This window comes from Protopterus annectens, chromosome 3.part0 (genome assembly GCF_019279795.1).
Source record: "Protopterus annectens isolate FY-2018-M chromosome 3.part0, PAN1.0, whole genome shotgun sequence".
Classification (NCBI taxonomy): domain Eukaryota; kingdom Metazoa; phylum Chordata; order Ceratodontiformes; family Protopteridae; genus Protopterus; species Protopterus annectens.
In genome coordinates, this window is record NC_056731.1 from 1,984,422,218 (window position 1) to 1,984,435,224 (window position 13,007).

General features: G+C 40.3%; 1 protein-coding gene across 11 annotated transcripts in view; it reads left to right on the forward strand.

Moving 5' to 3' along the window:
* LOC122797235 (pituitary adenylate cyclase-activating polypeptide type I receptor-like) overlaps positions 1-13,007 on the forward strand; it is a 1,630,218-nt gene that overhangs the window by 1,427,118 nt on the left and 190,093 nt on the right. For 5 of the 11 annotated variants that reach the window (XM_044066074.1, XM_044066073.1, XM_044066075.1 and 2 more), the window contains one exon: positions 4,490-4,531. The exons of the other annotated variants lie outside the window; for them this stretch is intronic. In XM_044066074.1, coding sequence (XP_043922009.1) covers positions 4,490-4,531 — 42 coding nt within the window. The remainder of the gene's footprint in view (positions 1-4,489; positions 4,532-13,007) is intronic. 11 annotated transcript variants of the gene reach the window in all.

Genomic DNA, 13,007 nt, shown 5'->3' on the forward strand with positions numbered 1-13,007 from the left:
AGTACCCATTTCCATATAGGTCCTTTCTGACTCAGTTACACAGCAATCTTTTTCACTATTTCTAGCATGTCGAAGGGTCAGTTGCTGGCGTCCTCTCCTGTTCAGCTGGTGAATCTGGGAATCTTGAGGCAATGTTACAATTGCCTCATGTACACAGACAACCCTCTCCTCCTCCCAACAAATACAAATATATGCAAGAGATGCAACTATATAGCCAAACTGGAGGCTGAGCTCTCTCAATTCAGTACTGGCAAGACCAGTCAGGAGGAGAAGGTAACCACGCACACCACAAACCCAGTCTCACATAGAACTATCACAACTGCAAACCAAACACATAAACACACAAAAACATACTCAGAGGCACTGATTAAAAATCTACCAAAACAACAGAGGCCTCCAAAGCAGACACCCAAGCAACCACCACCTCAAGACATAGCACATGCAACAAATAGTTCACAAAGTCAGTGTGCTAAACAGTCACAGCCCTTAAGGCCAAACAACATGCCAGACACACTTGTAATAGGTGACTCCATAGTCAGACACACTGACGTCCCGCTCACAGACTGAACAAGGAAAAGGTCACAGTAAGCTGCCTGTCGGGAGCTAGAATCTGCCACATAACACAAGCACTCAGGTCACTCCACAGCAAGTACAAATATGACTCAGTCATTGTACATGCCGGTGTGAACGACCTGAGACGTACCTCCCTGGACTACATGAAAAGAGACATAGAGGAGCTCTCTGATTATGTAGCCCAGGCCAGTATGACCCTGACCCTGAGCAGCATCTTACCCTCACCAAGAATGATGCCACAGTACAAAGGCAAAATGATCAGTTTTAACAATTGGCTTAATTACTGGTGTCATTCTAAGGGGATCCAATGTCTGTCTGCTTGGGATGACATGCTTGACAAGCCACGCTGCTTCACAAGGGATGGCTTGCACCTGTCACCCCTGGCTTCCGGATATTGGCCAAGGCTCTTGCCACCCCCATAGTGCCTTTTTTAGGCAAGGCTCAAATGACAAACCTACCGCCCTAGAAAACACAAGTGGAAAAAAACTAAGGGTAATGCTGCCCAATGCCAGAAGTCTAAACCTCAAGATGGACGCCCTTGAAGCCCTCCTCAGTATGGAGAACATCGATGTCTGTGCAGTGACTGAAACCTGGTTCAAGGCTCCTGAGAGCACCCCAGCACTAACAGGTTTTACCTCATATCATGCTTTCTGGCCCCAAAACTTGGACCGAACCACAAAAGGAGGGGGAGTATCCATTTTTGTCAAAGATACCCACACCTCCAGGTTAGTGGCAACGCACGAAGCATCAGAGACTATCCAGGTGCAACGAACCATAGGCAAAACTGCCTTACAGTTTGTAGCATGCTACAGACCACCCTCTCAAACTCAGGAACCCCACACAGCCTTCCTGAAGACACTGGAGAGTATGAATGTCTCTCCAAATACCATCATTTTGGGAGACTTCAACTACCCAAACATAGACTGGGAACATTACTCAAGCCCCAACACCCTAGCCCAAAGGTTCCTAGAATTCATAAACTCAAATGCAATGGAACAACTAGTCACCATTCCCACAAGAGGAGACAATATACTAGACCTGATCATCACAAACATGGGGACAAAATGCTCTACACCGAAGTATATCCCTCTTTGGTAAGATCAGACCATAAATTAATCTCACTGGAAATCCACATCCCACCCCACCCCTGCACAAAAGACCACAGTGAAGAACTTCTCAAAAGCAAACTTCACACTTCTTAAGACTGAAGTGGTATCCTTCAAGGCCCCTGGGCCAGTGGAAACCACAACCCACACTGCTGAATCCTTTGCAAATGCCTTCTATGGGCACCTTCAAGAATGCATGGATCATGCAATCCCAAATAAAACCAAGACCCATTCCCCAAAGGCAGGCGCCTGGTCTGGTGGACCCCAGCCATAAACAAACTTTACAACAGGAGGAGGAAGCTACTACATGACAGAGCAAAATCCCTAAAAGGGAAGGCATCTCTGATCAGTACTAGCAAAAACTATGATCACTCATAAAAATCATCCAAGGCCAACTTTGAGAGAAAAATCGCAAAAGACACAAAAGACAATCACAAGGCCTTCTTTAGCTATGTTAGAAACCTGGGTGGAAACTCCCAGATATGCTCAGAGTTAGTCCAAAATGACACAAAATACACTGAACCCACTGACATTGCCAACATTCTGGCAGACAGGTTCAGTGCAAATTTCTCCTCCCCCCCCCAAAAGGAGAAATAACTATCCCAGCAGAGTGTAGCCTCCCTAACATCTCAGATGCCCAGGTGAGAACCACCCTCTCTAAAGCTAAAAACACAGCATCAATGGGACCGGATGGTGTCCCGGGCTGTGTGCTACATGAACTCCAAGAGGAACTAAACCCACACATAAGGCTGCTGTTTAATCTTAGCCTTACTACAGGATATGTACCCAAAGAGTGGCGTATGGCAACAGTGGTCCCACTTCACAAAGGCGGTGCTTCTACGGACCCTGGAAATTACCACCCCATAAGCTTGACGAGCCTGGTCTGCAAAGCTATGGAGAGGATCATTATGGAACTCATAAACAAAGACATTGGGGACCTACAGACATTGGATCCTACCCAATTTGGCTTTGTCAAGGGCAGATCCTGCCTTTTGAACTTGGTCGACTTTTTTGAAACAGTCACTAAGGCCATTGATGAGGTAAGGCAGTTCACACAGCCTACCTTGACCTTGCAAAAGCCTTTGACACAATACCCCACTCGGGCATCATAGACAAACTCACCAGCTTAAATGTAAACCCATATGTCACAAGATGGGTTGCAAACTGGCTCAAGGACAGAACCCACAGGGTCAGAGTTGCTGGAGCTATGTCAGACTCTAAGCCAGTCACAAGCGGTGTCCCACAGGGCTCAGTCCTGGGACCCCTCTTGTTCGGCATTTATTTTTCTGAGGTACAGGCAAACATAGGAGGATTGTGGCTGACAAAGTTTGCAGATGACTGCAAACTGGGCACCATAATTGATACTCCAGCGGACACAAACATCCTTCAGAGAGGCCTCATAGAAATGGATAATTGGTACCAGAGCCATGGCCTTAAGCTGAACGCCAAAAAATGTATAGTCATACCCTTTGGGAAAAACAAGGTACCGACAAATTACCACATAGGTGGTAATCCATTAAGTACGGAAGAGGTAATCAGGGACCTAGGGACCCAGGTTAACAGTAACCTCTCATTTGACACTCACATTGCCAAAGTGGTTAGGAAGACCTTCTATATTGCCCACCTTATCATGAAGGGTTTCACATCTAGATCAAGAGAGGTCATTGTGCCCCTGTACTCTTCTCTTATCAGGCCAATGATTGAGTACAATGCCCCATTTGGGATGTATCTCACCCGACACCTGCAGCAGTTGGAAAGACCCCAAAAGTTCCTCACCAAGAGGATAAAGGGTCTTAAACATATGTCATATGCTGCCCGACTGAAAAAACTCCAGCTCTATTCAGTCGCATACTGCCTACTCAGAGGTGATCTGTGCCTGGCGTACAAGGCCATGTCCAATCCGGAATTAATGGACATGCTCCACCTCAGAAAATCCAAATCCATCAGAGCCACGAGAACAAGAGACTTAAACCTCAACACAGAAATAAATAGGACATGCTGGAGGGACAGATTCATAACCCAGAGGCTCCCTACACTCTGGAACAGAATCCCAGTCCATGTTAGGCAGAGCCCCTCACTGACTCTATTCAAGAGAAATCTCGACGAGTGGATGGGAGATCATAGGTTTACCCCGGGGGTCATCTCTGTGTCACTACTAGACAGAGGCACAGTAAACTAAACCCTAAAAGGGCATAGTATTCTCATCCTAAGGGGTGGTGAAAGCCACACACACTCTGGCTAGGCTTATAAATGCCCTAGGGCAGATAGCCTAGTACGAACCTATGAACCTATGAACCTATTAACACACAGATGTCTGTTAAGTTTATCATTAGACAATAGCTAGATGTCATTAGAAATCCAGCATAATTAGTTAAAGATAAGTGAAGTATTTGCTCTATAAGTGACTACAGAAATTCTTAGAAGAACAAATACATATATATAAATACACAACTGTCTGTGTGCTGGCTTTACATTTGTTGTTATACTTACCATTTTCAGTTTTAATAAGATATTCTCTTTAGCTATCTAGATGTGCATTCTTTGCTCAGTGGAAAGCAAAAATGGGTATTTATTTAATTGTTTACTTTGAAACATGTTTTCTCTATTTCATAACATTACTCTTCATTTGACAAGCATGACTTTAATGTGTGTGTTTTTCTCTCTCACTCTCTCTCTGCTTTTCCCAACAACTTCATTTTGTTGCTGTTTTCCATCATTTTTAAAATGAAAATTAAAATTAAAATACATTTTCAACAAAGGATATAAACATATTTCTAGCTAATTCAGGTTTACATCATTCCTCCAATAAGCGTCTTACTGGAAAGAAGAGAGACACCAGGGATATACTATAGGTAGGTATGCTTTTCATATGGTAACATAATAAGGAGATGAGATGTTGCAACTGCTAGAAATGTTGTTTAGGTAAACAACACTCCTTTTGGTTTATTTTACTGTGGAAACTGTAATTGTACACCATTACTCTGTTGCCACAAGTGTATAGATCAGCAGGATAGCATTTGTAGACACTTAATGGCACTACATCACTATGTTAAAAATGTATAAATATCAGCTGGTCATCTCAAGCATTATGTCTGGAATACTAAATCAAACTAATGTTGGGAAATATCTGTTGTAATGCAATTATAACATCCAGTTATTTATTTTTTTCAGCACCTTTTTATCTAAGTTCTTAACAACGTGTCAGAAGTAAAATGTGATTTAGCAGTAGGATGCATAATTGTAAACATTTTCATATAATCATCCTATTGTCTATCTATCTGTCTGTCAATCTTTCTACCTGTCTAAAGTGTCTATCTCACTGCATTTATCTAATATGGTTAATCTTAGACTTTGTTGCGGTACTAGTCATAGAAATAAGTTTGCAAGTATGATGTGTGCATCAGGAGACATTTCTGTATAAGCAATGCATCTTAGAGTTATTTGAAATACATATTCCATTTTAAATGGCATGTTATTTTTTTTCTGTAAACACCCTAATATTTTATTGCCCAAGATTTCTACATATATATATGTTTTATGTGGACTGCGGGTTATATACCTAAAATATCATATATGCAAACCATAGGTCATTGTTCCATCTTAAAGGGATTGCAATGTATGTTAGACACAGTATTCTGAGCTGTTTAGCAAGTTCTAGGAATATGGCTGCCGCATGATTGAACAAAATTAAAAATATATATTTTTCTCTTGTAACATTTTTCCAAAAACTTCGAACTAAATACAATTTCATACCAAAATAAGCCTCAGATAATACAACATACAAGACCCTCTGCCACTAGTGGTGATGACGGTGGTGCACGGTGGTCTAAATGAAATGTGGAGCATTTAATATTTCTTCATACATTTGAAGCATTCATTGTTTTTATTAGCATTATTATTTATTTTAGATTTGTTAGTTGGGCTGATTCAGTGAGCCACAAACAACAAGTACATACAAGCTCAGTCTGTGTATCAATTTACAATTGCTTGCTTTTACTAGAAACCTCCCTCCCAGTCAGTACACAGTTTAATCATCTTCCCTTCACCAAAGCCGTAACCTTAGCTCTGTGTATCTGACTTCACCACAAAAGTGTACTGTTTATCTGACCCAACAGAACTCCTGCATTCATACAATAAGAGCAAAAATCAAAAAATAATGGAGGTATCCAAAGAAATCCAATGTAGTCACGTAACAGCAGAGCTGTGAAAGTACTGCAGCTCCCACTGATATATCTGCTTGGAGTAAATGGGGCGTGACTGATGGGGTAAGTAACTGAAGAAAGGTGGTTAGGACTGACCGATCATTATAGGTTTAGCCTGGATTCCTTTTACATTTACATTTATATTTACTTTCTTCAGTGAGATGCTTGTCACATATGCAGTGGTCCACAGCACAAAAGTCAGAAATTCAGAACACTTGTTCATGAGTAGGAGTTCAAAGCTATAGCATATAGTTTACATTTTCCTCAGTCTAATGGACTTACAGACAATTACATGAGTAAGATGATTATCAGTTTGCAAACTTTGGAATATAGAATGGGTTTGGCATAAAGGCTAAGGTGTTCACCTCATAGACACAGGACAGAGGGTTTGATTCTAACCTCAGGTTATTGGTTAGGCTTAAACTTGCTGTTAAGGGTAGTTAGTCTAGTAGTCACCTACAAACCATTTGTCATTACAGGGACAAAAGAGCCTGTTGTATCAATTGATGATGGGCACTAGGTTAGAAAGCAACTTATCTGCTTCACCTGTATTACTGATGAATGACAACCAATGCAAAGTACAAATAATGTTAGAAAGAAATGAATAAAGGCATAGACTATTATTTTGGGAGTAGTAGACTATACAACTAAAAAAAGAGATCTTGAATAAGTATATAAAATCTATGGGAAAGGTTATGGTCTGAAGATTAAATAGTTGGGCAAGCAGCTGAACTGATATTCTGTGTTGTACATGGAATATCTGAAACATAAAAAGAAGAATTGCAGACACTATATATGACAAGTGTGTCATAGTTCAAGTAAGAAGGGAAACCACTGATTTCATGGGAAAATAGAGGCTGTTAGAAATGTGATAGTCAAGAGACGTTGAGCTTTAGTTCTGCTGTTAAGAAAACTTACAAGGCAGCAGGAATTGTCCCAGAAGGAAGATCAAATGTCTAAGCAAGACAGTTCTGTTATGTATTCCAGGTTTGGTAGACTGTTGAAAAAAATAACCAAATATATGAGCAGGTCAAACTTGATTGTGATATTGATGACTGAAAAGTTGTATTTATTCTAATTTCTATTGAATGTGAACAAAAGGTATGATTTGATTTAAGACCCCATAATATACTTAATGGTAAGCTAATGATAGTATAAAATTATAAGTGCAACGTACATAATGCTTTATGGGGTTCCTATTAAATGATCGAAGATGCATTCTCTTGAATGCGTCTTGATCAAACTTGAAAGCACGAAAAGGCAAAATAGCAAAACGGCATGTAAGCGAATTCTTTCCCTGGGAAAGAAATCGCTTGGCCGCTTCCGTTACTTTGCCATTTTCGTGACTGTAGTGCGATCTCGGAGTTGGTATATTTAAGTAGGGGGGTGTGGGGGCACAGCCTCCCACATTGGAGAGTGTGCGGGGGCGAAGCCCCCCACTTTATGTAATGTTTTAAAATTTTTTTTTTGGGGAACAGCGATTTTTTTTTTCCCTTGGAAAAAAATCAGTGTTCTAAGCATTCGAGATTGCAAGCTTTCGCTTACATGGGGTCGATAAATCATCATTCACTTTTTTAAGCATTTAATGATTTAACATAGACCCTGCTTTATAGAGTTCATATAAATATACATATTTTTTTTTTATTAAAAGAGGGGAAATGATATATATAGGATAAATGTCTTTAAATAAGGTAATGCCTAAAAACAGGAAGTGGTTTGTCATTTGTTATATCTGTCTGTAGGGGGAGTCAAAGTAGAGACTTCCTGTTGTGGGGAACGACATCCACAGTGACTGCAGTATACTAGTGCTACAAATTATAAAGTGCATTAGATATCCTTTTCACTATCTTTATTTTACACTATATTTCATCTTAAATTATGATGTAGACATTGCAGTTGTAATGTATTTTGTAAAGCAGGAAAATACAAAAAGGATTGGCTCTGCTTTTTGATGCTTTATTTTCTGTTATTGCTCATTTTTTTGTATATGACCATGCAGGTGATGTGATGGGAGGTAACTGCATAACAAAGAGTTATACATAAGGAAAACACAAGTTAATTAAGGAAAACACAGGTTAATTCCTTAGACATACATATTTTTACTTTAATTGTAGTCTCAATGTCACAACATCTCATGTCCTGATGTTCAGTTTAAGGTACTCTACCTGTAGTGATCAGGTTTTTACTGCACCTTTACATGTGTCAGGTCTCCCGTGGCTTCTTGTTGCATATCAAACACAAATAAAGGGTTTCGTAACGAAATAACATGACTTATTGTCTTCATCCAAGTAATATCTGCACTAGAATATTAATTTTAAATCCTTGTTGATGGCAAAAAATGTAAAAACTGAGTTGTTTATGCACCAGATGTTCTTGTCACATCTATCCGGAGCTGAGATAACTTGTCACCTAAAATAAAGGTGCTAAGGATGGCCACCTAATAATTTGCATATACTTGCATCTTTCATCACACTACATCATCAGAGGATGAGGTTTTGGAGAAAAAGATGAAACATACTTGATGTACACAGATAGGTCACAACCTACACTCTATTGTATTTGTACTTTACATAAGAATCAAAAATAATGATAACATGTCTACTGAAAACACACTTTATTCTGTAAAAAACAATAAATAAACAAACACGCTAAGTTATTTCATCATCTCAATAAACTGCTTCAGACTGTGCATCAGTAGCAGCCATATGCCACATAGACAATGAATGTCTTCATTTTATTTATTTTATTTATTTATTTGACATTTGTTAACCAGGTTGGTCCAGCTGAGCCAAAGGCCCATTTTCAATGGAGACCTGAGGAGAAAAGTTCCAAAATACATACAAACATACAATAAAAATACAATAGACATGATACAGAGAACAATTCCCAAACCCGAGAGAACAAGTTCCAGTATAAGTACAAAAGCACAACACCTTAATGTTACATGGACACTTCCCATTGCAATAATATACAATGTAATAAAAGGTAATATAAGTTATATAACAAAAGTTGTTGTTGTTGGTCTTTTCCCGGTTAGGGGTTGCCACAGTGGAACTCCGGTCTGCTAATGATTGGAAGTAGATTTCCATGAACGCCGAGGTGCCAGTTCGACATTCAACAAAGGCATGCCCATTTATGCATGTCTTTCAAACACCCACCCAGTTGCACAGAAGGCACTCCCAGCACTCCAGCCAATAATCGAATGGGGGAACCTCTTGCTGTGAGGCAACAATGCTACCACTGCACCACCACGGATGTCTACAAAAGTATCACAAAAAAAAGACATAGCAGTCATATAACGGTAGTGAAGGTATAAATTTGAAGTTAAGGGTTTTAAGGTTAAAGTTAAGGTGAATAAGACAGTGTGTTACATGTTTCAGTGAGCCAGTACCATTCTTTTCATAAATAGTTTGCATTTTTCCATTTTATTCAAATCAGGGAAATGGCAGGCATCTAGTTTTAACCAATGACAGCATTCTTTCAGATTTAAGAATTCTTCATTCACAATTTTCCTGCAAACATACTCTTTCAAATATTGCAAATTAAAATACACCATCTTTACATTCTAATGAATGTCGTCCCAGTCCCCTTCAATAAACACATCACACTGAATGATGTTTGACGACCTTTGTTAGACTTCCATAAACATAGCTTTGTTAACCAATATTTATTAATTACAACTGGAACGTAATGTAGCTGATGTTAATCACAGCATAAAACATCCATGTAATGCCAATCAGGACAGCGTGACCTTGCTCATCCTGGCCCAGTAAGCAGCATCCATACCTCCACTCTCTTACTTATGAAGCAGCATTCCACCACTCACTTCATTTACCATTTCATTACACATCCAACCACATAAGCAGTGTCCTTACCTCTGCTCACTTATTTTCTTTATCAAGTAGTTGGCAACTGCTCACTTTCCTTTCCCAACTCATTGAAATGAACATCCAGTATCAGAGGGGTACAGAAGAGGGCAAGCCTGTCCCCCCCACCCAAACTGATAAAATACCATTCCACCAATAAAGAAAGGGAGGGGAGGTAGCAAGTTCATGCCAAAATGTGATTCCTTACCCAATTACTCTTACATAAAACCCCTTAATCCCCTCCATACCCTTACCTCATTTCCTCCTAATCATCCCCCTTTCTCATTTAACCCTTTCCTCCCCTCCTGTACTCTTAATTCCCACTAATACTGTCGAACTCCCTTCTGAAGTTATCCCTGGATAAATTGGTTTGTTACCAAGATTTATTTGTCCCAGTCCTTTTCAATAAACACATTATACCAAATGATGTTTGACGACCTTTATTAGACTTCCATAAACATAGCTTTGTTAACCAATATTTATTAATTACAACTGGAACATAATGTAGCTGATTTTAATCACAGCATAAAACATCCATGTAATGCCAATCAGGACAGGGTGACCTTGCTGATCCTGGCCCATTAAGCAGTGTCCGTACCTCCACTCTCTTACTTATGAAGCAGCATCCCACCACTCACTTCATTTACCATTTCATTACACATCCAACCACATAAGCAGTGTCCTTACCTCTGCTTGCTTATTTTCTTTATCAAGTAGTCGGCAACTGCTCACTTTCCTTTCCCAACTCATTGAAATGAACATCCAACATCAGAGGGGGAACAGAAGAGGGCAAGTATGTCCCTCTTCTCTGCCCACCATCCTAATCAAGCTGTTCCCCCTCCTTCATAGCCAGATTTCCAATAAAATCCTCCAACGTACCTAACTTTACGGAAAAAACAAACTGAAGCCAAAACATCATTCCATGTACCTCATCCTCTATGAGCCAAACTGGATCCCCATCATCACTATCCCAAAACTCTATCATATAACTACCCAAAGCAACCAGTTGCCTAATTCGATGATATTAGGCCAAATGATCCCTTGCCAATGACAAAATAAAACCCATACCCTTGTAAGATGTCTGTAAATCAAACATGTCCTTACTTATCCTAATCACCCACAACAGGTGTAACATATATTCTCGGGACATTACCTGGCAAATTTACCACCAAACACCAAGCTCAAAGCCATCAAAAATAATGCAAGCCCATTTGCATGCCATCTTGCTTAACTGCAGCCTCCTTTTGCCGCACAAAGAATATGAAATGACCCACAATGGCTTTTCTTTTCACACAGATCACTTTAATAATTCAAGCACTGCACCCTCTATTACAGGGTAAAACATGCAATGACCAACATGTCATTTTGTGACCAACGCACCACCCTGTTAATGAAATTCGATGCAAGCATAAGGCCAACACATCCATAAAGGCACAGCCACCAGACTGTAACACAACAGACCTCCATTTACCAGTCGGTAGCCATAATGCACCAGTCTTCACATTATCAAACCTACCCCAACCCTTGAAATATATGACTCACCATCCCAGACTTTTAAAATCACATAAACCTGTCACCTGTGCAACTATACTAATCTGAACTAAATCCACCTTGACAAGCTGAACTGCCTTACCTTGTTCTCAAGCATAAACACAATTTAACAAAACCTTGCAATGCCCTATCATATACCTACCTATCAAAACCTCACCTGACAAAGCCAAGGGTTCTTTCCACTGCCCTATTGTTGAAATGAAAATTAACCATTTTCTACAACCTCAACTAACTGTCAACATCAGACAACTGAAACTCCACATATTAACATCCCTCCTCCTAACATCCTTCCATCATGTACCTCCCCCTTCCAGACATCCTCCCACCCAACAAGCCTAAAACCATTCCCTCAAAATATGTAAAACTCAATAGCCCTGACAAACTCTGCAACATTCTTACTCCATCGCTGTTCCAAGCCTTCATCCCTCCAACATCCCCACCCCGTATTACCTTGGCTTATGGTAAATCAAATGAACCATGGCCTGCATCCACTAGTGACCCCTGAAACAATGCATTGTGTAAACCTTCAAACTTCTGCTTAAGTAGGGAAAACCAGTTCCTGACACATCCCCACACCTGCATAGCTGACCACAGAAACTCAGCTACCATGGCCACAACATGCAACCCACTTCACGTTGTTATGACTCCACCATACTTGTGGACAACCCCCAAAGTCAGCATAAACAATCCCCAAACCTGGTTCATTCTGCCTTTCACATACCTCATCCTCACTCAAACCCACGCTACTCACAAAGCACAATGACTCTGACGTGCCTTAAGAGCTCCTAATAATGTAGTATACCTGAGTCCTCCTCATGCACTACTCCAGCAGCAGGAGCATCCACCTCAGCAGAATCCACCCCATTGCCAATCCACTTCCACTCAGCCATCAACGGATGCCTGCTCTGCACTTTTCATCTGCATGCTCATCACTGATGGCCACTCTGCACTTCATCTGCAAAAGAAAAGAAAGCTGTAATTGTCTGCATACAGACAGAACTTCTTAACGACACTAGGTGCTGCCCAGGGCCTACCTTAATCATCAACAGTACACTCTACCCTGCCCCTCCTCCCTGGATCTCAATAACCTGGCACCACCATATCCCCCATCAAATCCTATCACAGCCAGCTAAGGAACATACTGCAGCCAAAACTGTATTCTGCCACAAAGGCAATAACTGAACCTATGCATCTAAATGAAACCTATTTCAGTACAAAAATGTAAAGTGAGCTACTAATTCTAGTGTGTTACAAGTCAAAACTGCATATGAGGGATAATTCCAACTTCACAATACCTGGGTTACCTCACGATTTCTATACCAAAATGTATACTCTAGTCTATGGGCCAAGTTAACTTAAATTCCTAAATAGACTTGGGAACACCTCTGCAAGCAAGCACTACCAGAATATCTCTGTGCAGTCCCTCTAACCCCAAAAAAGAAAGTTTAACCATAAATACATATTCATCTGTTATAAAGTATTAGAAAGTGTGACCTTGACAGCTTCACCATTGAACTGCTTTGCTCTACAAGCATCTAACAGCATAGAGTTATGATGGCTAAACAAGGAATGAAATACCTCCAGAACACCAATCCTCCCCAGGTACGCCCCCTCATCTGAGGTCACCTAAGCCCACACTCCTTGAGGTTCCTTGTAAAAAAAAAAAAAAAACAAAAACTCAATATGCTCTCAAATGCTTGCCCTTACCT